At 50.5% G+C, this 24,822-nt stretch overlaps 10 protein-coding genes across 10 annotated transcripts; 6 read left to right on the top strand and 4 right to left on the bottom strand.

The window, feature by feature from the left end:
* Nucleotides 1-152: 152 nt before the first annotated feature.
* N7503_008685 (ubiquitin-like protein HUB1) lies at nt 153-985 on the top strand. The gene is made up of 3 exons (XM_057068232.1): nt 153-637; nt 695-833; nt 900-985. The coding sequence occupies exons 1-3, from the start codon at nt 217-219 to the stop codon at nt 919-921; spliced, it is 582 nt and encodes a 193-aa protein (XP_056919087.1). The 5' UTR covers nt 153-216; the 3' UTR covers nt 922-985.
* A 661-nt stretch (nt 986-1,646) lies between these two features.
* On the top strand, nt 1,647-3,088 carry N7503_008684 (ribose phosphate diphosphokinase subunit PRS5; the record flags this gene model as incomplete). The annotated part of the gene is made up of 3 exons (XM_057068231.1): nt 1,647-2,576; nt 2,657-2,980; nt 3,032-3,088. 3 exons carry the CDS (start codon nt 1,647-1,649, stop codon nt 3,086-3,088), a joined length of 1,311 nt encoding a protein of 436 aa, XP_056919086.1.
* A 1,020-nt stretch (nt 3,089-4,108) lies between these two features.
* On the bottom strand, nt 4,109-5,359 carry N7503_008683 (H(+)-transporting V0 sector ATPase subunit d; the record flags this gene model as incomplete). Its single annotated transcript, XM_057068230.1, has 4 exons — nt 4,109-4,192; nt 4,246-5,123; nt 5,185-5,273; nt 5,328-5,359. The coding sequence occupies 4 exons, from the start codon at nt 5,357-5,359 to the stop codon at nt 4,109-4,111; spliced, it is 1,083 nt and encodes a 360-aa protein (XP_056919085.1).
* A 287-nt stretch (nt 5,360-5,646) lies between these two features.
* Nucleotides 5,647-7,552, top strand: nop58 (RNA-processing protein NOP58; the record flags this gene model as incomplete). Its single annotated transcript, XM_057068229.1, has 3 exons — nt 5,647-5,771; nt 5,899-6,059; nt 6,117-7,552. The coding sequence occupies 3 exons, from the start codon at nt 5,647-5,649 to the stop codon at nt 7,550-7,552; spliced, it is 1,722 nt and encodes a 573-aa protein (XP_056919084.1).
* A 488-nt stretch (nt 7,553-8,040) lies between these two features.
* On the top strand, nt 8,041-8,929 carry N7503_008681 (uncharacterized protein; the record flags this gene model as incomplete). Its single annotated transcript, XM_057068228.1, has 3 exons — nt 8,041-8,046; nt 8,099-8,251; nt 8,408-8,929. 3 exons carry the CDS (start codon nt 8,041-8,043, stop codon nt 8,927-8,929), a joined length of 681 nt encoding a protein of 226 aa, XP_056919083.1.
* Nucleotides 8,930-9,487: 558 nt separating this feature from the next.
* N7503_008680 (glycosyltransferase domain-containing protein) lies at nt 9,488-11,388 on the bottom strand (the record flags this gene model as incomplete). The annotated part of the gene is made up of 2 exons (XM_057068227.1): nt 9,488-11,119; nt 11,221-11,388. The coding sequence occupies 2 exons, from the start codon at nt 11,386-11,388 to the stop codon at nt 9,488-9,490; spliced, it is 1,800 nt and encodes a 599-aa protein (XP_056919082.1).
* A 247-nt stretch (nt 11,389-11,635) lies between these two features.
* Nucleotides 11,636-12,727, bottom strand: N7503_008679 (uncharacterized protein; the record flags this gene model as incomplete). Its single annotated transcript, XM_057068226.1, has 1 exon — nt 11,636-12,727. One exon carries the CDS (start codon nt 12,725-12,727, stop codon nt 11,636-11,638), a length of 1,092 nt encoding a protein of 363 aa, XP_056919081.1.
* Nucleotides 12,728-14,584: 1,857 nt separating this feature from the next.
* On the top strand, nt 14,585-16,694 carry agd3 (putative extracellular serine-rich protein; the record flags this gene model as incomplete). Its single annotated transcript, XM_057068225.1, has 2 exons — nt 14,585-16,354; nt 16,428-16,694. The coding sequence occupies 2 exons, from the start codon at nt 14,585-14,587 to the stop codon at nt 16,692-16,694; spliced, it is 2,037 nt and encodes a 678-aa protein (XP_056919080.1).
* Nucleotides 16,695-17,167: 473 nt separating this feature from the next.
* On the top strand, nt 17,168-17,380 carry N7503_008677 (uncharacterized protein; the record flags this gene model as incomplete). Its single annotated transcript, XM_057068224.1, has 1 exon — nt 17,168-17,380. The coding sequence occupies one exon, from the start codon at nt 17,168-17,170 to the stop codon at nt 17,378-17,380; it is 213 nt and encodes a 70-aa protein (XP_056919079.1).
* A 692-nt stretch (nt 17,381-18,072) lies between these two features.
* On the bottom strand, nt 18,073-24,822 carry yvc1 (putative potassium ion channel Yvc1; the record flags this gene model as incomplete). Its single annotated transcript, XM_057068223.1, has 8 exons — nt 18,073-18,532; nt 18,587-18,723; nt 18,776-22,038; nt 22,739-23,107; nt 23,178-23,318; nt 23,378-24,312; nt 24,370-24,697; nt 24,747-24,822. 8 exons carry the CDS (start codon nt 24,820-24,822, stop codon nt 18,073-18,075), a joined length of 5,709 nt encoding a protein of 1,902 aa, XP_056919078.1.

Raw genomic sequence — 24,822 nt, 5'->3', positions numbered from 1 at the left:
TCAATGAGCTCTCGAGATTGACAATTGTTATCTACGATTCACGGGGCAAAAGCTCCAAGTCCCAGCACCAACACACTAGACCCGTTACGGACTAGCTCACTGCATCTCCCCCGTATCTGGATCACGTGAAGCTACAGCCCTCTCTTCTTTCCGTTGTGATCGCGACTGGTTTGTCGGACATCAACCCTCTGCTCTCTTTCTCCCAACTCATCCATCATGGGTGACAGAGCCAGAAGTCGGTCTCCCAGCCGACGAGACGGCGATAGATCCCGACCCAAGAAGACGGGGGGCTTTCGATGGAAAGAAAAGCGTCGCGACGACGATACCCGCGGCGAAGAGCGCAGACTAGACCGCGGATACCGAGACAGAGATGAGCGCCCAAGATCTCCCCGCCGAGATCGTGATGGCGACCGCTACGGAGATCGCAGCCGGGACCAGGACCGTGACCGCGACCGCGACCAACGACGGGATGAGCGCGATGCTCCGCGGGAAGATCGTGTGGAGAAGAAGGACAAGAAGGAGAAAAAGAAGAAGAAGCCAGTTGTGCCACAGTCGTCTGAGCCCATGATTATTGTCCATGTCAATGATCGTTTGGGTACCAAGGCTGAGATTCCATGCTTGGCCTCAGATCCGATCAGTATGTTTTTTCCGCGGTGAAGCTTGCTGGATTACAATTAACCTCATTTCTATCCAGAGCTCTTCAAAGCCCAGGTGGCTGCTCGTATCGGTCGAGAGCCACATGAAATTCTATTGAAACGTCAAGGCGAACGCCCATTCAAGGATCAGCTGACGCTGGAGGACTATGGAGTGAGCAATGGGGTACAACTTGACTTGTGAGCTTACTTACTCCCCTTTCTCCGGCCATTCACCCTTGTGATCTATACTAACTCATTATATAGGGAGGTTGGAACCGGTGACTAGAACGGAACATTCTTCCTATGTATATTGTGTGGGACAGTTTTTTTCAAATGGTCGGTGTTTTTCATATCAAATTATCAACGGATTTGGAGCATGGGAGCGTGCACGAATGGATTTCTTATTCTGGTTCCTTCATTTCATATTTTCTATGGACTTGATTCTCTTGCATTGCCTTTTGTATCTTACCGGCTCAAAATGGATTGCTGTAAAGCGGTTTTGCCCGAGGAGCCACATCCCTGGGTTGCTGACCATTTGCTGGCGTCTCCCGAGTTTGCGTTTTGCCGGCCGTTTCTGTTCGAAGTTGGGACTTTCTGCGGGGCTAAATGCATTATGATCATTCTGCCCGCACTATCCCTGTTTCGGCCCCCGTTGACGCCTGAATGCCTGAGGCCAGCAACTCTCCAGCCAACCCGAGACCAAGACTCCGTTCCACTCTCCAAAAGAGGCTTTTTTTCTATCGCGGGACTCACACGAGCTTCAATTCGTTTTTTTCTTCCGGGCCATTGTCCGGGCTATTCATTGACCTCACCGTCTCTCCGAAATGAGGTAGTCGCTTGACTCTCCACTCTTGAATTCTGTTTTCACATTCTCCTTTGCTTTTCTCTGAACCGGTCTCGCCTCTCCACAGATTTTCCGTCTCTCCAGATTCCACGACCTCCACACCCAACTCCCTCCTCCCCTTCCCTTCCAACATTTCTTACGATCCTAAATCAGACTCATCAAACAAGATGGTTCGCAATCTAGTCGTCATCGGGGGTACATCCCACCCGCAGTTGACCGAGACCATTTGCAGCGTACTGGGACTCCCTCCGGCGGAGGTGCTGCTGTCCAAGTTCGCTGTGGGTGAGACTCGTGTCGAGATCCAAGAATCCGTTCGTGAAAAGGACGTCTACATTATTCAATCCGGAGGTGGTAAGGTCAACGACCACCTTCTCGAGCTCCTCATCACCATCTCCGCCTGTAAGACGGCCTCGGCCCGTCGGGTGACCGCCGTCCTTCCTCTTTTCCCTTACTCCCGCCAAAGTGATATCCCCTACGACAAGGCGGGAGCCCCTCTCGTCAAGTCTTCCGTTCCGACCAAGCCCAACAATGGCTACACCTTCGAGAGCACTCCTTCCACTCCCGGCCCCGGTAAGCCTGAGGGCCTGGGTCTGATGAACGGCATCGACAACCTCCAGAAGAGCCTTGCCAAGGCTCAGATCGAGGAGCACAATGGCAGCCCCGTGAAGCGCCGCCCTGCTTCCGGAAACGCACTCCCCCGGGCTGATACCAATGACTCTCTCAAGTCTCTGGCGACCAGTGCCGCCCTTGAGGAGTCTACCAGCAACTCTTCTTCGGCTGCTTCGAAGATTAACGCTTTCCAGCCACGTCCTGGCTACAAGCAGTGGGTTGCGCAAGCAGGCACCCTGGTGGCTGACCTGCTGACGTGCGCCGGCGCGGATCACATTATTACCATGGATTTGCACGACCCCCAGTACCAGGGATTCTTTGATATTCCCGTGGACAACCTTTATGGACGTCCCCTTCTGAAGAGCTACATCCAGCGTAACATTCCCAACCACAAGCAGGCCGTCATTGTCAGCCCCGATGCGGGTGGTGCCAAGCGTGCGACAGCCATTGCTGACCAGATGGGAATGGAATTCGCTCTCATCCACAAGGTTAGTATCTTCTAATTTATTTTCTCCCTAACCTTTTTCAAGCTAGTTTCCCATTTGGGATATTCTGACAATCCCTGCAGGAGCGCCGCCCCACAAAGATCACAGACCGCCAGAATGCGACCATGATGTTGGTCGGCGACGTTCGCGACCGGATAGCTATCCTGATCGATGACTTGGCAGATACCTCCAATACAATTACCCGAGCAGCCAAGCTCTTGAAGAAGGAGGGTGCCTCCAAGGTCTACGCCCTGGTGACCCACGGTATCTTGAGCGGTGATGCTATCGAGCGTATCAACGCCAGCGCCCTTGACAAGGTGGTTGTGACCAACAGCGTGGAGCAGAACGACCACCTGCGCCGATGCCCGAAGCTGGAGGTCCTAGAGGTTGGCCACGTTTTCGCCGAGGTAAGTGCTATTTGTCTTATGCGCCCGGACCTTGCTGACCGCTCAATGCAGGCTATCCGTCGTGTCCACCACGGTGAGAGTATCAGTGTCTTGTTCCAGTATGATTGATTGCGAGCAACGTTTCCCTCTCTGATTTGGAAAATGCAAATACCAAAAAAATCATGGCTGGATTTGTCAAGTCTGGCAATTTAAATGAATATGAGTCAATCTACCTGGCGTTGCTGATGTGAAGACGTTTTTTTTTTTTTTTTTTTTGGTTTTACTCTTCGGTGTTCCCTGCACCATCCTCCATTCCTATATAGAATCCATGGTCAGAGTAGTCTTGCCCGAGACAGCCTTGTATTTGATTATTGTCTTGCTTCTCGCGGCTTGTTCTATTCGACCTTTATGTTTGCCTAGCTATCATGGCCATTGCCACCTTGCACATATGATGAAATCGACCAAAATGGTGTTTATGTGATTTGTCTTATCTTCCATATGTATCCAGTTGTAGCTGCATGCGGTATATCCATTATATTGTCTGATCACGAAACGTACAGATTCCACGAATGTCTGACCACGAAACGTACAGATCAATGGCTCGCCTCGTCCGGTTGTGTTACAAACCTTGGAACCTTGTTCAAGTTTTACGTTGACTGACTTCCCATCTTTTTACTTCAATTCTGGATCGGTTCATGGAAATAACAGTAGAATGTCCACGAATGCAGCTACTTGATGACCTAAAAATTTTGCACCTGAATCATGAAATCTGTATATTTGTACATTTCGAGGCCATACACTATACATAAATGTAGTGTCAGGCACCTGGACAGCTACTACAATAGATAAAAAGTTGCTAGGAGTGTTTACCATGTGTTCATCTGACCCGATGAATTTTGCTCTATTACACAGAGAGATCACGAAATTGCCAAACGCCTCAGTGGGTGGAAAGAAGTCGAGAAAAACGAGAAAAACCGAAACCAGTGGCCATTTGCCCGGTTCGGGCGATGCGCTCACTTGAATACTGAGGGATAAGAAACGGACTGGGTACTCGATACAACGGAAATGGCTGCAAAGCCAAATCATGCAGCCCAATGGGGTAAATACAGGAGAAGTAGACAGGGAAGAACAAGGTCATAATATCGAAGTCTAGAAGACGGAGATGAAGTTACCGATTCTCTCCTTCTGGTTCTGTGCAATGCACTCCGAGATCCAGGTAACGTTCCGGATTTCCTAGTATATATTAGCGGTGAATCTTGCATGTGCCTTTTGGAAGGAGCCCTTACCTGTTCCTTCAGCTTCAACCACCCGTACACCACCGCCGGGGTGAATTGACGGGTGAACACCAACTTGGACATGTCCATCTCCTTCTGGTAGAAAAGATCCTCAAGGCTCTTTCCATCGTTGCCACCCATGCCGCCCATACCGCCACCCTGGTTCAGACCCACCGCATCAAAGAAGGTCTTGTAGTCTGCAACAGCGCTCACAGCCAGAGCCACACCCTCGACATCATCTGCCCGAGACAGCATCAAGCTACCCTCGGGGTAAAGCTTTCCGAATTCCGGGTACAACTTCCTCCGCTCTTGCTTGGACAACTCAGTGCCAAAGGAGTTGAGGGTAATATTAATGGAGCGGCGATCGGCCTCAAACTGCAGAATCTCCGACATGACCTCCTGAGTTGGGCCCGAGAAGTCTGAGTCGGTGTTGACAAACTTATAGAAGTCCTCGAGGTAGTTCTTGTACAGAGTGTTGCGGACGATCTCGATGTTCAGCTCGTCCAGATCCTGGTGGCTTAGACTACCCTTGAAGAAAGGGGCCAGCGGGGTCTCAATCAGGACGGAGTTGTAAAGTTCCTCAATGTTGGTTGCAACGCACAGCACGGGCAAGGTCTCGAACCAGCCGAGCGGGTGGCATCGCTCCAGGAGTTCTCGGGTGTCGCGCTCATGCAGAGTTCCGGTGATCAGAAGGGCAATGTTATCGATCATGTAGCCATAGGTGAGGTACTGAAGGAATTTGGCGGTTGCGCCAGTGGACTGTGCGATCAGGTATCGGAACTCCGACACCAGCTTGTCTGTCATCCTGCCAGCGAGGGCGGAGGTGGAGGGGTTCGGGGGGAGGGAGGCGAGGAAATCGCCATAGGCTGGGCCCAGTTGGAGCTTGACATCTGCCAGGAATTTTTACGTTAGAAACGACCGATGCTGATACTAGTGGTGGGGTTTAGATACCATCAATGGTCTCGCATTGCGTTAAGTTGGAGTAGTTCTGGCCGCTCAGAAGGCTGTTCCGATACCCTCGACAAATGCCCTCGACGTATCTGGGAAAAGCAGGTTAATAAGCAACTATCATATTGAGACAGAGACACGCATACCCAGAATTCACATTGAAGAAGAGGCCCTCCATTGCGGCGAGTGAGAAGTGGTGATTAGAATAAGGTCGACTTAATCTACGTACACTGTCAAGTGCTGGGAGCTGTATGCGCGGTGGGTCCTTACATAAGCCACCAGCCACAGGGCTGTGGCTCGAGCAATTTTGCACTTTTTTCTTTCCGTTGCAAAATTTCTAGATTCCCTTCTCCAACGGTGCACGCCTCGACGGTCCACTCATTCTTGTCCGTCTTTTTTCGCCAATCGAACCGGGGCCTTCCACATTTCTAGCTTGTTCCTTTTTTTCCCCGACCAGCAGCCACAATGTCGCTGTTCATCCTCACCGAAACCAGCGCCGGTTATGCCCTGCTGAAGGCCAAGGACAAGAAGCTCTTCAAGCGCGACCAGCTCCCGGAGGATGCTTCCACCGCCGAAGGTGTTACAAACCTGTATGTGTGATCGTTGCCTCTGGAGAAAAAACTCAAGAAAAAAAACCCAGTGGAGCGGGGGAGACCAATTCGCGGAATGGTCGAAAATTTTTGTTGCAGTAGACAGCGATGCTAATATTGCCAATAGTTTCAAGTTGAAGTCTTTCCAGAAGTTCGAGAGCGCTGCCGCCGCTGTTGAGGAGGCTGCCGCTATCATTGAGGGCAAGGTTACTCCCCGCCTCGCTTCGCTGTTGGAGGGAATCAAGGATGAGAAGAAGGTTTCCCTCGCTGTTGCGGACCCTAAGCTCGGTATGTTCAATTCGATCATCTAGCCGATGCGCTTTTCACTGACATTATGGTCTTCAGGAAATGCCATTGGCAAGCTGCCTGGTCTTTCTATCGAGCTGATCGCCGATTCCTCTACCGCCGAGGCCTTCCGTGCCATTCGTGAGCACCTCACTTCTCTCATCCCCAGCCTGGGTCCCAGTGACATGTCCACCATGGCCCTTGGTCTGTCTCACTCTCTCGCCCGTCACAAGCTCAAGTTCTCTCCCGATAAGATTGATACCATGATCGTCCAGGCCATCAGTCTTTTGGATGACATGGACAAGGAGCTGAACACCTACGCTATGCGTGTGAAGGAATGGTACGGCTGGCACTTCCCCGAGCTTGCTAAGATCCTTAACGACAACATTGCCTACGCCAAGCTCGTCCTGAAGATGGGCATGCGCAGCAACTGGGAGACTGTTGATCTCGCTGAGATTCTGCCAGAGGAGATTGAGGGTGCCGTCAAGACCGCTGCTGATCGCTCCATGGGTACCGAGATCAGCGAGGATGATCTCGAGAACATTCAGGCTCTCGCCGACCAGGTTGTCTCCCTGTACGAGTACCGCGCCCAGCTTGCTAGCTACCTGACCTCCCGCATGAACGCCATTGCTCCTAACCTGACTGCTCTTGTCGGTGACCTTGTTGGTGCCCGTCTGATTGCCCACGCTGGTAGCTTGACCAGCCTTGCCAAGAGCCCTGCTTCTACCCTCCAGATTCTGGGTGCCGAGAAGGCCCTCTTCCGTGCTTTGAAGACCAAGCACGACACACCTAAGTACGGTCTGATCTACCACGCCTCTTTGATCGGCCAGGCCACCGGCCGCAACAAGGGCAAGATGGCCCGTATTCTCGCCGCCAAGGCCTCTCTGGGTCTGCGTGTTGATGCCCTCGGCGAGTGGGATGAGGATGTCACCGAGGAGGAGAAGGCTGCTCTCGGTACTGAGGCTCGCTTCAACCTTGAGCGCAAGCTTGCCGGTATGGAGGGCAAGCCCATGAAGCCCCGCGGTGTGGCCATTGCCCCCAACGGCACTTCCCAGCCCCAGAAGTTCGACCTGAAGGAGGCCCGCAAATACAACCCTGATGCTGATGCCATGGAGACTGATGCCCCCGCCTCTGCCAAGAAGGAGAAGAAGGACAAGAAGAAGAAGCTCGTCGAGGAGGTTGACTCAGACGAGGATATGGAGGATGCCGACTCTGACTCTGACTCTGAGTCCGAGTCCGAGGACGACTCAAAGTCCGAGCTCGAGAAGCAGGCCGCCAAGGCCGGTCTCAGTGTCAAGCGTTACCAGCGCAAGCTGGAGCGCGGAGAGATCACCTTCGATGCCTCTGGTAACCCGACAGCCGTCAGCAAGAAGGACTTGAAGAAGTCTAAGAAGGAGTCCAAGAAGGCTGACAAGGAAGATGGCAAGAAGCGCAAGCGCTCCGACGAGGCCGATGAGAAGAAGGATAAGAAGAAGAAGAAGAGCAAGGGCGAGTAAGCGATGAATTGCTTTTGTTTCAAAAGTTTCGTGCAATGTGATGGATGGCCTCTTTTTGCGCAATCTGTATGATATCACTTTCTTTTCATGTCGCGGCCTTGCTCGCATGTTCGGGGGCATTTCAAGGTTGATCTACGTTTTTTTGTTTCGTTTTTATGGCGCAGACGGTGCTTGGTCAAGGCAGTACAGTTTAGCTGAATAATCTGTTCATACTTCAATTTTGAGTAGCATTCAGCAAATGATCTATTTGTAACTCTTTAGGCTGTCCTATGCGACATATGATTGCAATGCTATTTGTCTGATCCCAAGGCTGCAAGTCTTACTCCAGTCGTAGGTTGTGGTACTTTTGTCTAAGACTTGCAGCCTGCAGGACATCACCAAGACCGCCCATACTACCGCCCGGATATCTGCCGGCAAAATAAGTAATTTTCCCTCAGCTGCGACTCTCACCTTTGGACGGTCACTCAAACACCAAATAGACCAGCACAATGAGAGTATGAAATACCTGATTACCTCGAAAGAACAATTGACTAACCGAATATCCAGATCCTCGACCCCCAATCTGCCGTCCTCACCAACATTGAGGTTCTGGCCTACCTAACAGCCAACCCGCCCCGCCGCTCTCCCGATCCGCCGCAGAATGCTGATCGATGGGTTCCCAGCCCAGACCTGAGAGACCACAACACCGTGGTCAAGGAAGTAAGCAAGCTCCCTATGAACTCTTTTACTCGCATATATCTCCCAGATCCAGGACCATATTCCCAAGTCTATCTTAATAGCGAGCCGTAGTCCATCTCATCCTAAAATACCTAGTTATATACCGCGCAAAGGAACATAAGCTAACATCTTACGCAGATCCACAACTATGTCACTCGCATTTCGCCTCATATCCTAAAATACCCCCGCTACACCCCTCGCCCAACCTCCTCGCAATCCGCGTCCGCATTTGGAACAATGCGTCCCCCAGCTCAAAACACCACATCAGATAACAACGATCTCACAAAGTCCACAGCACCACCCCGCGACCTCTCCTCAGAAGAAACACCTATGGACCTCGCCCTCCGTGAACTGATCACACAGCTCAAGCCTTACGGTCTTACCAAGGCCGAAGTGGTTATGATTCTGAACTTGGGTGTTGGCGTTACGACCTCGACTGAGGGCGAGAATGGCGATGAGATGGCTAATGGGGATGGAGAGATGGATGTTGATGAGGACGGGAATGCTGTTAACGGTGAGGGTGGTGAGGAGGAGGATTTTGGTGCTATGGCTATTTTCGAGTCTGTTGTTGAGGAGCGGGAGCAGCGGATATCTGATGAGGATGTGCAGTTTGTTTTGGGGATTATTCGGGAGGTTTTGAGTGAGCATTATGGGAGTTAGTATTTATGAGGTATAACTTTGGGTTAAGTAGATTTTTGTTGTGTTTGATATCCCGGGTTTATTGGCCCCCTCAATTCTATGCGGATTCGCGATCGTTCTGTTTGTGTTGATTGAGTATGAAGCTTGCATATGTGTAGCAGCCGAGCGTGGTATAAATTCCAATTGAACTGGGTCATTATTTACTCTACTCTTGAAGTATAAGGTGAAGCCAAAATATTCCAATTCTATGTACGATGCCAGCTTCAGGTAATGGCATCTGTCGAAGCCTTCTATCTATGTAATACATATTCGATCTCAAAAGAACGAACCAAATTAAAACGCCATAACTCTCATACGGCATAGGTCAGTGCCATGCATGACCTTAAAACAAAAAGCTCAAAGTGGTATCAAGGAGGGCATGAAGAACCCAAGGACAATATGTGCAAAATATTGCCAAAACACAATACTCGGTTACACATTTCCCCGACGATATCGGTCATGTATAGGCCATGTAAAGAGTAGTGGGAATAGTGAGAAGGCGAGCAAGAGTCCGGGAGAGTTGAGTATTCCCAGACGCACTTAAGACCCCTCTTCTTTAGGAGATTCTTTGCCGTACATGAGATTGCCAAATCTGTTGTAAACCGGCTCATCGGGATCACCGTTCTCCTTAGCCCAGGGGCCCAGATCATCATCGAAGAGATCTCGCTCCTGGCCCTCGCAGACATCCGAAAATGTGACCCAGTTCTGTTCGTCTGTCCAGAGTCCGCCTCGTCCACCACGCATATTCCACCACTCTTGGCCGCCCAGAAGAGAGGACTGTGCGGCGTCGAACCCGCGCGAAGAACGAACGTAACGGCGGAGAAGGGCACGACCCCAGGGGAAGAACCACATCTTCTCCCACCACGCGTTGCGGAGCTTCTGGTCACCATTGAGATGAGAGAGAACAGGCACAGAAGCAGAGTGGGGGTTTGTCATTAGGGGCGAATTGTGCCAGGAATGCTCCTCCGGGTTCGGTAGCTTGTCCAGCGTGGCATTCCACTCGGGATGTGTAGTCTGAGATTTGGCAAATCGACTCTGGTTGTACGGGTTTGGAAGTGCGGCAATGTCATCCGGGAGAAGGAGACGATGTTCACGGGGAACAGCAAATTGTCCTTGGAGTAAGGAGGTTTTGGTGATGTTGTTGTACTTGACCCACTCAACATCATTTCGAGACATCATCTGAGTGAAGAACATCTGCGATTCGAAATCGACTCCAATGCCGTACTCATAACGGTGTCCTGTCTCAAGACGGACATGAATTCCTGTGATATTTGAGGCTTCGTTGATGCCCAACATTCCTTGGGCCCATTCCTTCAATCCGTTGGTGGTGCGACGTCGCTCCAGCTCGCGAATGACCTCCTGCCGCCCATACATCTGCGTCAGAGCCTGGTAGTCGGCATCCTTCTGGTGACGCTGCTCGATGATCCGTAGAGCCTCGGTATAAATAAGTCGTAGGTCTGCAGCTTGACCTATCACCGCCCCTGGATTCAACCATCGAGGCCGATTCAAGTGTCCGTCAGGGTAGATGTCCGTCTTCCAGCCATAAACGTCCGGGGGCAATGATGACTCCGGGACAGAAACACAGCCAGGGTCGGCCTCCAAGGCACTGTAGCACAGTTTACTAGCACCAAACAGCACGCGCTGCGAGTATTTTGGCACTAGATCCGGGGGAGCACCAGCAGTTGTTTTCTCCACCTTTGCGAACCCGTGCTTTTGCAATAACTTCTTGTTGTTCGTTCGCAGAATCTCTTGGAAGCGCGTGACGAGAATCTCGGGTGGGAGCTGGAAGAAAACGTCCTCGGCGTCAACAACTAGCACTAAATCGTGATCCTTCATAATATGGCTCGGTTTCAGGTAATCGCGCAGACGAGCGATCCGATCCACGGTGCGCTCAAACTCAGTCGCACCAGGGGTATTCTTTCCGTATCCGACCAGGGTTGGAGGAGGGTATCCCAAGATCATGGCCGATGCCAGCGTTCGACACGCACCGCGTGAGCCCTGCTGCATGGGCACCAAGACATGGAGATTCGGGTTGGGCTTCTCCAAACCGTGAGGGAGAGTATCGTTGGCGGCGACATCGGTTCGTCGAGGAAGTGCGACCTGCGCGTGCTCGGGGCTTTCGGGAAATGGGTGTTGCGATGGGAATTTGGTCCAAAAATCAGGCTCGGGTTGCTATTTAAGACGTCAGCATCTTGTTCCTGGTCTTTTCCCCGCGCCTATTGAAATGGCGATCGAGATATGTCCCAGAGTCAGCCAACAAAGTGGAAACTTACTCCGGACAACGAAATGAGCATGAACAGAAAGAAAAGGAATGCTAGAACGGAGTATGCGATGGCTTTCGACCTCGGAGTGCGCGGCCGTTGATGGTAGACCTGCCACATCATGGTGGTGGCGGTTGCCTTGGCCTCCTTGAACTGCGGCAATGGCGAGCTGGACGCCATGACCAAATATGCCGAGACTATCTCAGAGTCAATTGAATGAGTTGCACATGTCGTGGGGACGTGGTTGTAGGTGTCAACGGAAAGGCCACGCGGGAAATACGCAATGGTTGCATGTGGAGATGGAAACGGCTCATTGATCGACAACCTTGGAAACCCGATTTCCGCATCAGGTTGTACATATATAGTAACATAGTAACATAGTACAACTCATTGTCTTAAAATTAAAGTGAATTTTATGCGTTTGTATCTACTCCAAGTAGATCTCCTCCTTGAGTCGCTGCAGATTCCGGAATAAGCCACCCGCCGGTGCTCCACTATCACTGTCTCGCCTTTGTTCCGACCGGGACTTTGGACCGCGCTGGTTTTGTTCAACCATTGCTTGTTGATGCTCCAGGTTGCGCCGTCGCTCATCTACGAGCCGGGCCAAATTATCCACAAATCGTTGCCGTGCCTTCTCCTCAGCAGACCCTTTCCAAACCGTTGCCAATGTTCGTAGAGTCTCCACGCGGCGAGTCGCAGCCTCCAACCCAACACGTCCACCACCCTCGCTGTCCAGCAGCTCCAATGTCTCGGTTCGTAGCTTTTTCATAACCTCCTGGCCCTTTGCTTCCTGGTCGGACCCTTCGACACTTATGTCCGGGCCGGAGACGGAGATAAAGGAGGATGAGAAGGAGATCTCGGATGGGGGTAGAGGCCACTCCATAGCGTCGCCAAAGGTCTGTACAACATTCTCTAGTCGCGAGCGGACTTGGTTCAGTGTGCGCAGATTGGTGATGTACTCTGGATCCGCCATTGTTGCATCCTTCTCCGCTGTTTCGTCCGTGTCCTCGTCGTCCTCTTCTTCCTTCTCGTCCTTTGTAAATGTAGCACCCTCTGTTGTTTCTTCCGTCATCAAATGCTTGCGACTGGTTGGAACAGCGGTTGTATTCGGGGTTTCTGCGACGAACTTGGCGATGTCGTCCCGCAGGACCTCTGTCAAGGTCTCGGATAAGCCGATTGTTTCTCCTCGCAACACCTCCACTTCGTAGGCGAGACGCCCACCACTGCGGAGGATCTCATCGCTCAACTGAGACAAAGTGCTGGACAGGCGAACGTTCTGGGCACTGATTTGCGAAAGGAGGGTTTGTACTTGGGCTGACAGTTCGGTCAAAGGCAGAGAGCCGGGCGCGCGAGAGGCATTGGGTTGTGATGAGGCCACCGTAAGCGGGGAAAGCGAATCATTGAGGAAATCAGCGGGGTCGAAACTGGGGTCGGCAAAGTTGGGGGTAAAGGCGGATGGGTTGGGAGATTTGACACTGAGACTGGCCCGTGCGGTCGAGCTGTAGCTTTGTGAGGCCATTAGGTGCAATGTTGCCTCGCGATTGGAGTGGCTAATTAAAAACGAGCAATGGGGGCTTGATGCGGACCGAAGTCTCAGGTATCCGTACAATTGTAAGCAATTGGAAAGCCGTCAACATCAAATCCCCCCATACCCACTGCGGGCTTCACCGCCTTGGAAGTATACAACGATGCTCCATACATTGATGTTCATGTTTGTTCAACATGAAAAACGTGAACTTGTGATTCATTCGATGGATTTAAAATACTAAATATGGAGAGACATCATAATATCCAATTAGTTGGATCATTGTTTCCCAAAATGTTCCGGTATGTATGGTATGAGCAGATGATACAGTAATCGATAGCCCTGAAGGTAATTGTGAAGACATAAGGCTAGATCCAACAGACCAATTCCACTTTATCCTTTAATCAAACAATCTATTAATGCCGATGCCGGGGCCCCTGAAGGTATTAGATGGCGCACGTGATGTAGTCAGTGGTTGCACATTCTGTGGCAAAAGTTGATTGTGTCCACTCAGCCACCACTAGGTGCAGCGGACTCCCAAAGTTCAGACTCATAATATTTCCATGGCCTCATCCATGGTTTCAGCGACCTTAGCCCGTTTGCCTTCATTCTCCGATCTCGATGCCCAGATGACTAGATCCACACGAATCTCGATCCGATGCTGTTTTTTTGGTTCTTCGCGGATCTTTGCGGATCTTCCACTTTTCCAGCTTCCTCCCTAGTGTTAGTGGGAAACAACACCAGGTACACCAACTCTATAGTGCCAAGGTGCCAAGACATGGCCAGTCACCCGGACACGAACAAATCATGCACGACCAGCCCAGACCATTCCTCATCGGGCAGAATCTCCTGTTTCCCCTTTGCCTGCTGGACAAAGTTCCGGACGTGCTGGTACCTGCTGCCGAACCCCATACAAGCGGGGCTCGATTCTGGTCCCTGAGCCCCAAACTTGGCCCGCTCCTCGCCGGAAAACCCTGCATCCGGTGCCCTAATAATATCTCCGATATATCAAATCTTCGGCGCGTCCACACCGATTATACTTTGACTTTTATCAATGTCTCAGATGAAAAATTCATTCCCGGCTTCTCGGCCTTAGTTCCCATCTTAGCTCCTCCACACTTCTGAGCTTTCATGCATTCAAACTTGGAATCATCACATCTGCGGGAGATACCCACCTCTCCACTTCGGTCCCTTTTATAATGAGCCAATCGCTTATAGGGCAATTTATGCTAGCTCTTACCCAGATCATGGACCTTGACCAGATTAGATCCGGTTCAGCTGATTTCGTATACCGGTCACTGAGGAATACCCCATCACACTCGTCGGTCTTCGCCTGAACAATCACGCTAATGGAAAAACAAGCCCCTCAGTTCATCGAAAATCATGGGAGAGGCTTTGTTAGCCGAAGCCAAGAGCACCCGATAGGCTTCCGGGATTTTGCTGCCCTGCATCTCGGGTACTGCATGAAGGGACCTCCATGCACCTGCATTGCCACCATGATTAATTTCGGGGCCCTGCCGCTCAGGTTGCTTGGCTATCAATTCTCATTGGGGCATTGTGTTTTAGGTCTCCTCTTTCCTGCGTGCCTTGCTGCTCCAGGTCAGCATCAAAGATGGACATAAATCCCGATACGAGCCGTAGACTCTCCATACGAGATTATAAATTGCAGACGTTCGCCCCAACGATTAGCTTGGAAGAACATCGTCAGTCGCTAATTGGGAGCATCCCTATATTATTAATACTACTGCTACCAGTGCAGCTAGTTCTACTTTTTTTGAGACTTTAATTGTCTTGTCCTGTCTTGTTATATCAATTTCTTCTGGGTCTACTACTGAGTGGACATCACCCAGTATGACTTCAGTCTCATGTGGTACTACCACGACGCCCAGTGGTCAGGCCACTGTCGCGGGTAACATCTTGGTGATTGCTAGAGACTCCACGTCTTTAGTACCTGCCACCGATGGTCTCAATGGTTACGGAATCCCTTACACCACTCTTGTGGTGCCATCAACCGGTGCTGATCTGCCTAGCCTCAACAATACCAATGGAGGTCTCTTCGGAGGTATCGTTGTGGCTTCAGGAATTAGCTATGACTATGGTGATGCCGGCTGGGCAAGTGCCCTGACCAGCGACCAATGGGATACACTATATGCCTATCAGCTCGAGTATGGCGTCCGTATGGTTCAATACGATGTCTACCCTGGCTCGGACTATGGAACCGCTATTGTTGGCTCCGGATGCTGCGATAGCGGCGTCGAACAGGACTTCTACTTTACCGATATCACCGACTTCCCTACTTCTGGACTGCGCACTGGCTCTGCTGCTGGTGTGAGCACTGAAGGTCTTTACCACTACTCTGCTTCTATTCTTGACACCAATAACACCAAGTCAATTGCTTCATTTGCTGCAAACTCGGTCGTCGACACTGTAACCACTGCTGCTGTTATCAATGATTTCGACGGCCGTGAGCAAATGGTATTCCACATGTCTCTTGATCCTAGCTGGAGTGCCACTTCGGCGTTTGTCCAGCACGCCTGGATCACCTGGATGACTCGCGGTCTTCATGCTGGATGGCGTCGTGTCAACATCAACACCCAGATTGATGATATGATGTTGACCACCAACCTCTACGAGCCTGCTGGTGATACCTTCCGTATTACCACTACTGATATGGACAACATTCTTGCCTGGATTCCCCTTATCAATGCCAAGATGAACGCCGGTAGCACATACTTCCCTGAAGTTGGCTTCAATGGCAACGGAAACATCGACCGCTCTGCCAACATTGATGATGGCTGGGCTATCTGCAGTGGGGGTGGTGTCTACTACACTGCTGCTGCGGCCACGACTGCTGAGTGGCAGAAGCCTCTGGGAACTGGTACTGACCAGTGGCCCGCTACCCCTACCGCCTATGACTGGACCACCAACTGCACTAGCCGTGATCCTCTTCTGCTCTGGTGGCAAGCCAACCTGAACAGCTTCGCCCATCTCTCCCACACTTTCACCCACGAGGCTGAGAACAACGCTACCTATGCCGATATCAACAAGGAGATCAGCTTCAACCAGGCCTGGTTGAAGCAGGTCGGAATCGATCAGGCTACCTACTTCACTGCCAATGGTATTATTCCCCCGGCTATTACCGGTCTCCACAACGGTGATGCCCTTCAGGCCTGGTGGGATAACGGCATCAAGAACTGTGTCGGTGACAACACTCGCTCAGCCCTGCTCAATTCCGAAAACAACATGTGGCCTTACTTTACCGTAAAGTCTACCAATGGCTTCGATGGCATGCAAGTCAACCCTCGCTGGGCCACTCGTATCTACTACGACTGCTGCACCCCTGCCTGTACCCTGGACGAGTGGATCAACACCTCGTCTGGCTCTGGCGATTTCGATAACCTCATGGCCAACGAGAAGGCTGATACCATCCGCCACTTCCTCAGCCTTGCCCACGATCCGTACATGTTCCACCAGGGCAACCTCCGCAACGCTGATACCGATCCTATCACTGTTAATGGAGTCTCTTACCAGTACTCTCTCTTCCAGGTCTGGGTTGAGACTGTTGTGCAGGAGTTCGTCCGTCTGGTTGACTGGCCCCTCGTGACTATCAAGCACGCTGATGTAAGTTCCATCTTCTGAGTTATTCTAGACTCACTCTCTGCCAATATTTTGGATGCTAATTCTCTCTGTCTAGATGTCCGCTGGCTTCTTGGCTCGCTACACTCGCGATGCCTGTGATTACGCCATGAGCTACACCATTGAGGACGATGAGATCATTTCGATCACCGTCTCGGCTACTGATAACACTTGCAGTGCGCCAATCCCGATTACTTTCCCTGTGGCGCCTACCTCCACCAAGAGTTACGCCACTGAGCAGCTGGGCAGTGACCCTCTGACCGTCTGGGTTGATCTTACCGGCACTGCCGTTTCCTTCACCCTTTCCACCCCTATTCCCCTGTAAATATACGAACCCTTGTGTTTCAGGAATTGTATTTAAAGCTGTTGCAAAGTACCGATGGCTTATCTGGTCTTCGAAACGTGCTCCTGTTATTATGTGTGAATGTGTTCCTTTTTATCTTTGATGGTTTACATACAACCAATAATGAATTCTCATCGTCTGCTTCTTCAAAGTACCGATAACACGAACACGTACATCCCTAATGGCGTACAGGGTTGCTAAATGATACCCCGTTGGAAATGCAGCTTTATTGCTCCCAATCTCAAGGTTGTACGGAATACTCATATGACGGGATCTATCCTACTATTCTAAAATTAATTGTTTGCATGATTGACGGGATTAGTAACATGACCCTATTGTGAAACATTAGCCCGAACCGCTTGCAAGGTTGATTAAATACAGCGATGCCGGCTGCTACACCAATAACGACCATCGTACATAGCACATGTCCCAGTCATCCTAGGATAAGCACAATAATGGAACCTGCACCGATTATTCACATCCAATTCAACTTCCGCAAATTTGTGCAGATCAACACCATCCTCCGCAAGTTCCTGAGCCAAATCAGCAGCTTCTTCGACATTTCCTCGGCTCTGAAGGTTCTGATAGAGATATATGAGCCAAGTCCAGCACCGCACTCAGGTTGTCTGATGAGAAAGCCACGACGAATTCGCTGTCCGGGTATTTGAGGTAGTAGCCGCCATACTCCGGGTATACAAGTGTGCCGGGATTATCGTCTTGGAAGTCGGTGACCCCGAGCCTTGTATTGGCCTTGAAGACGCTAGGTGGGAGTGGCTTCTTGTAGCGTAGGGGGGTATCTATTACATCCTTTGTGGATGTGGAGTTCTCGTGCGCATTTACGCGGGTGAATGCTATGAGGAGTAGGCTTATGGCTGAGCTAATTTGCTTGGTTGCGGATCTTGATGGTCTTGGGAGACTTGTAAGTCCTGCAAGGTATGTAGCCTTGGTATAAGTCCTGAACAAAGGAAGAGTCTTGATGGAGGAGAAGCTCTCTTCCATGGAGTTTAACCTCTACCTGTGGACTGGTAACATTTTCTTGTCGGGACGTTAGCTCATTGAGTACACAGTGAGTAAACATGCGATATGGGGTTCGTCCTACGTAATACCTCTGGCTACTAACTTGATATTTGCCACTCTCACGGATGCTTTTTCCCTCTGATTTACACCGCTCAGAGATCAAATGACTGGGTAACTCAATAATGCAGTAGTATTGCAGCATTGTCACCATATGCATGTGGCAATGCTCAAGGTAAAATCGGTAATAGAACAATGTATTAGATTCCATGTAGTTCTATGAGCCCATCTTCAACCTTTCTATGTATACAGGGCATTGTAGTCATGCCTCAGATTAACAGCCTATTTAAGCGGTTCTCTGCTGCTCTTTCAAGGCCTCGGCCTCAGCCTCCTCCTTAGCCTTGCGCTCCTCCTCGCGCTTCAACTGATCAGGACGACGAACAGCAATATCCTTAGGACGGAAATCACTGAAGAAGTGCTTGAGCACATTCTCGATCACGTAGCAACCGGCATAGTCGAAGATCATCAACACAGTCAGGGTCATCTTGAACTCGTTGCTGAAGGGAACCAAGCGCAGCTTCTCGTTGATCTCGGGAACAAACTCGGTGGCACAGGAGAAAGCAACAGCCGAGGCTGCAACAAGACCCCAGTACATGGCCTTGTTCTCGCGGATGGACTCGCGGAACGGACGACCCTGGTAGTTGATTGAGAATGTGGAGATTTGCTGGATCAGTTGGAGCAGGTAAATGGCGCTGTTCAGAAGAGACGGCTCAAACTCGCCCTCCAGGTCAATGTCGCTTGCTCTCCTGTCATATGAATTAGCAACGGGATTTCTAATTCTTGGGTTTGTCAATACTTACGGCTCAACCTTGTAAACGTAGTTGGAGAGGTAGATCAAAGTCACAATGTGAATGGCGAATTGACCAAGAACGGATCCAATGATGTACACGTTGAAGATGTTCGGCTGCGGGCGCTCCTTAGATAAGCCCTCCACAGACTGCAAATAATTAGTATTCACGAAATGGACAACAAAGGGTGATGCAACGAACCTTTGCGCGGGAAATGGACAGGAAGCAGACGCTCATCAGCATACCACTGATAGTAACCTGACCGTCGCCGAATTTGATACCTTCCAAGTAAATAACACTCAAACTGTACGCACTAATCAAACAGTTCAATGCAAGAATTTTGTACATTTGGATTGTCGCAACCAGAGTGCAACGGCCCTGGCGAAGAATGTTCGGGATCGCAATAACGTTGGCCAACTTGCTGGTGAATGGCGCAGCAACAGAAGCGTCACCCAACTTGATAGTGGGCGGCTCGCTGTCATCCAACTCTTGTTCCAGCATAGACGAGGTGAGCTTGTCAGCAAGACCGGCAGCAGCAGCTTGGGCTTGATTCTGTCGCTGTTGCTGGGGAGTCATGTTCTGCTGAAGAGCTTGGGCACCAGGAGAAGTGATAGTGGGAATGGGCTCGCCGGGCTTGGCAACAGCACCCTTCTTTGACATCTCTCTCTCCATAGCCTTCTCATAGTGGGGGTTGCCGGGGCCAGGGGGGTAGAGGTGGGCAATGTGCACAGGGACTGGGGGAGGAGGCTGGTTGAATCTCTGCATCATGCTAACCTGTTTCTCGTATAGCTCCTTCATCTTGCTGGTGCGGTAGTGTTCAGCAATCCGGGTCAAGTCCTCTTGGGAGCCATTCAGAAGGGCAACACCAACGTGGGCTTGCTTCAGGGCACCCACGTCGTTTGTACCGTCACCACACATCAAGGTAGTGTAACCAGCATCCTTAAGACCAAGCAGAATGTCCTCCTTTTGCTTAGGAGACACGCGAGCGTAAACCCAGGTGTGACGCAGAAGATCCGGAAGAGCCTTTTGGTCCTTGAATTTTGCCAGTGCGTAACCAGTGATACAGATATCCTTGTTCTTCAAGATCTCTGGGTCCAGAGGCTTGGTGGGATCAACTTCAGTGTTGAGCTTGTCGTCAATAGTACGCCAAACAATCTTGGTTCCAGAGGTGTCATGTTCGGGAGCATCGAGGATGAGAACCTCACGATCGACGATCTCAACCTGTCGTGCGACATGGCAGGCAGTCAACGGGTTATCTCCGGTAATCATGACAACCCGGTGGCTGCTCTCGTTCAACATACGGACGGACTTGATAGCGTCATCCTTGAGAGGACATTGCAAAACAAGGAAACCGGCAAAGATCAGCTCAGACTCGATCTCCTCCCGAACATAATTGTTCACGCGGCCCTGAGAAAGCTCAGATTCCGAAGAGAGATACTTGTAGGCGAGAGCAAGGACACGAGCACCATTACGAGTGAAGTACTTGTAAGTCTCCTCGTAGTTAGGAGGGGTGTTAACCAGCATGGAATTGATAGTCTCGGGAGCACCCTTGACACCAACAAAAGTAGCCTTGCTCTTCTTGGAGGTCTTGGGATCATTGGTAGTGACGGTAGCGATGGTACTTTGGCGTTTCAAGGCAGAGGAGAATTGGAATCTTCTCTTGATATGAACGGACTCGACAGGGCGGGAGGCGACCTTAGGTGCGGTTCCCTTGGGCATGAGAGTATCATTCTTACCCAGGCCCCAGCCAAGCCACTGCAAAGTGGCCTTCTCCATGGGGTCACCAACGACCTCACCCTCGTCCAATTTCACCAAGGCGTGGGCACTAGCAAGAACGAGAGTAGTAGCGGGGTTAACATCCTCGACCTTTGCCAGATCGGCATGGGCGCCATCGGCTTCAATCTTGGCATCAGACTGACCAAGAGTGAGGCCAGCGATTCCGTCAACGACGAGATCCTCACCAGTCAGGGTGCCGGTCTTATCGAAACAAGCAATATCAACACGACCAGCAAATGGAATACGGAAAGGCTCGGTGCAAAAAATAGCAAACTTGCTCAAAGCAGCCAGACTAGTGTTAACAGCCAAGCTCAGCTCCATGGGCAGCTCCGGAGGCACAACGCTGGTGACAATGAGGACACAGTCCAGGAGGAGCTTGGATCGCTTGCGGTCCTTGGTGACACCCTCCTGCCACACGTACCAAGAGGCGGCAATCGCGAAAATCAGCAGGAAGAGAATGAACAACAAAGCCTCGGCATTGTTGGCAGAGACACGCTCAGTAGAGTAGATCATAGTGCGCACAAGGCTTCCCTGGCTGGTCTCAAATCCGGTCTTCACGACCACGCCGAGAGCACCGTTGTCCGGTGGCATCGTGATACCATTGGCCAGATTCGTCAGGGTCTCTTCACCATTGATATTGGGGTGAGTAACCTGAAGAACCTTGGTTCCACCGTGCACAAACGAGTTCTTATCCAAGCCCTCGGGTTCAATCAAGTCATCACCAGGGCGGAGTTGAACTGAGTCCTTGAGCAGAGGGGTACTCTCACCGGAAAGCATTGCCTCGTTCACAATCACGCTGCCCTCGACGAGGAGAATATCGCAAGCGACACCGCCATCCTCCTTGGTCCGATTGACGGACATGAGGTCGCCGGGAAGAAGCTTGTCGCTAGTGGTTTCTTGCCATTTCTTCTCACGGAAGACCCAGACGTCGTATGGCTTGATGCTCATTCCACGGAATTCATTGAGAGTTCTTTGGCGCTGCCAAACGACAGTGCTCTCGAACATAACAAGCATGAAGAGAGTGAACAGCGAGTAGTACCAGTATTCGTCCAGCATCCACAAACCCACACAGAAGACCTGGAAGACGAAGAATGGCGCGACAGCATGCTCCTGGAAGAGCTCGACGAATCCAGGAACGGGGATGTCGAAAGTATTATCTCCATAGTGCTCTTGGATGTCATCGACCTCCGCTTTGGTGGTGAGACCCTTGCTCTGCTGGAAGTGCTTGAGAGCAGGCTTGGGTTCCGCATCGAGGGCGTAGGAAAGAGGCGCAAAGGTGCGACGTTCGGGGTAGTAGAGGAAGCGGCGCTTCTGGAACAAGAATGAAATGGTCTTCTTGCCACCAGAGTTGTCGTGGATCAGAGTGCAGATTTCGGCAATTCCAGCATTGGTGACTGGGATAACCTTAATCAGACGAGCGGTATCAATGGACTTGGCCCTGATAGTGGTGAAAAGCGTTTTGATGTTAATGTTCCACTTGGTCATCAGCCACAATAGGGACTGGAGCGTGATGATGGACCCCGCCCAAACGAAGGTCCACTCCTGACCCTGGATATAAGTGTCATAGCGCTCCTCGGACAGGTAGAAGGCGAAGAAGACAGGCCAAATGATCAGAAAAGGCAGGACATAGGGATGGAATTGCGTCGGAAGAGGATTGTGCAGGGACGCATGTTGAATCTGGGGGTCATCTGCTAGTTTTGCCCTGATTGGGGTTAGATTGAAGATGCATCAATAGGGGCAAGGGTCTGGATGAGCTTACATGATGGCAATCGAGGTGACCACGAAGATGGTCGGTTAGAAGACAGATTAAAAAAGCATAAAGAAGAAATGACGACTACACAGTGGAAAGCTCAGAAGAAGCCACCTTGTAGATAAGTAAATTTGGTTTCCAGAGGGTTCGCCCGGTCTCCCCGACGCGCTAGACGGCTTATGTAAGGTTCCAGGAGGCCCACAGCGCATCTTGCCTGATAGTGCCAGAAACTGAATTCTTCCCAACAAGCCCAGCCGGGCTAGCTCAATCGGTAGAGCGTGAGACTCTTAATCTCAAGGTTGCGGGTTCGACCCCCGCGTTCGGTTCTTTTTTTTGTCAATATATCGATTCCCGACTCTTTATAAGTGACTTTTTGCTACGAAAAATTGTATCAAGTTTCAATCATAAATTCTCCACCATGAGACCCAACTATAAGTCTCGTTGGAGACAACCTTCGATTGGATCGATAACAAAGGTCTATCTTAACTGGAAATCCTTGCTTACTACAGTACATATACACCTCCGGGTTCGGGTGCACCCGTAAAACATATATATTCATTCGCAGCATGAACACAACTGTTGCCCAGTGCCCATGTGGACTGCTCAAGTAAGTCCATCCACGACAACCCCCTTCTCACTGCTCAATTGCTTCACCAGTTCAGTCAACGCTTCCACCTGCACTCGTAACTGCTTAACCTCCAGCGTGCAGTTATCCACCTTGATGTCAGGGGTACTCTGCTTGACTTCTTGCTTCCAGGAATCATCCAACTCAAAGTCCACATCCTCAGCTACCAATTCCCACTCTTGTTGATCTTCTTCGTCTTCCTCTCCATGACGCCTATTCCATCGAATTTGCTCCGCTTGGTGAGTCTCAATCCAGGCTGTCAACACCAGAATAGGCGAGTAAATCACACCCATGATAATGTCGTTAAGCTTCGCATAATGCTTCTTCGACATCCACCATTCGAATGGGGCGCTCACAAGCAAAATCTCAATCAGATTAAAGGCTAATATATCTCATTAGCTCAACTCGTTTCATTGTATGTCACACATGGAATAATGGGGGACAAAACTTACGCGGAATGAAGACATTCTCGTCAGGGGCACGGACGAATTGCATCGTCTTCTGAGCAAAGATTGCCATGTACTCATCGTTAGCGTTCCCAGAGATATCCTCATAGGCACTGTTGTAAAGCGCAATCAAAATGTTCAAGAGAACTAGTATACCAAGTTAGCGTATTGCGCCTTGAGAGGAGAAGTGATTGTTATCCACGTACCGATCATGATCACAAAACTGAACACATAGTAGAGAATGATTCCAAAAGGATATGCAAAGTCTTGGAAAGTATCAAACTCAGGGCTCTGCATGATAGTGTTTGCCATGCCTTGAATGATAAGCCGAGTGACGGGTATATCATCATCGACCTGTGCCATGCCAATGAATGCCTGGAAGAAACCAGCCAGAACCACAAATAGGAGTGCAAAAAAAATCAAACTCTCCTTCATCATGACCCGAAGGACGACGAACATGGCTCCAAAGAATTTGAAAGAGTCCAAATAAAGCATCATGCGCATCCAAAACATGGGTCCGGCAAAGGCTAGGAAATTGTAGCTCAATCCGTTGTACATTTGCCGCTCTGTATCGCTGTTTGAAGGCGAATGGGCCAATGCAACAAAACGCAAGACCAAGGAAATGACGAGGAGACCGTAAAGCGTTGAATTAAAGGCATTCCAGAACTCAAGGTAATTCCACCCGACTTTCCAGAACTTGACAATTTCATCACAAAGGAATGCAAGCGTCATACCATACAGAACACCCTCAGCCACGTCAAGATCACCAGTTGGGTTGACAGTGTTGATCACGGCAGTGTAAACAGCCAGATAGATTAGGGAGAAGACGATCTGACAAATGTTCTGGTAAAGAGGAGTTCGCATGCGATCCGGGTGGAAGTGAACCCAGTAGCTAGCATTGGCTTTCTGTTCGTACTCCACGAAGTTCGTTGGATTGCCTTCTTCCTGACAGATCCAGCCACACCATAGGAATTGTATGCATTTTTGGTATCCAGCGGAACCGATGATTCTCAGCGCATGGAGATCCACCGAGCGCTCAATCACATTGACAGGGTCACTTTCAACACCCTCGGCAAAAATAGAGTAGCGCTTGAGTAGAATATTCTTCAGCAGATAGTCCTGATCTTGTTCAGATTCAATACTATAAAGGTGTAAGTAGCGGTAAGTATAAGGGCTCAGGCCAATGGGGAGATCTTACATGCGCTTGGCGATGACTTCACAGGCCACAGCTCGGACTTCATGGAGATCAGCATCCCACAGCTCGACCGAAGCCTGAACCTGGAACCATCTCAAACAAACAAGCAGACAGTAGACAATACAAGCCTTGTAGTCCTCACCACCAGCTCGCTTGGCAGTCTCAATAACATCCTGCGTGATAAGGCGGCTGTTTGGGTCGGTCAGGATATTCTCCTCGACCTCGCAGCAAACGACCTGCTCAATTTGGTATTTCAATCGCAGTGCGATTTTAGCAATCTCCTTGGAAGAATCAGACGACTGTGGCTCATCAGCAATGTATGATGGGAGGACTGTGGTTCGATTAGCACTGTGATACGAGCTTTGTTGATTATGACGTACGTCTGCGGCGCTCTACTGCGACGCGGTGCCGCGCACGACGACGATCGAAGCTGAACATATCCCTCAAATGACCCAT

Source organism: Penicillium pulvis (assembly GCF_028828015.1).
Source record: "Penicillium pulvis strain IBT 33274 chromosome Unknown contig_7_segment1_segment0, whole genome shotgun sequence".
NCBI lineage: Eukaryota > Fungi > Ascomycota > Eurotiomycetes > Eurotiales > Aspergillaceae > Penicillium > Penicillium pulvis.
This window is presented reverse-complemented; position numbering and strand designations above follow the sequence as displayed.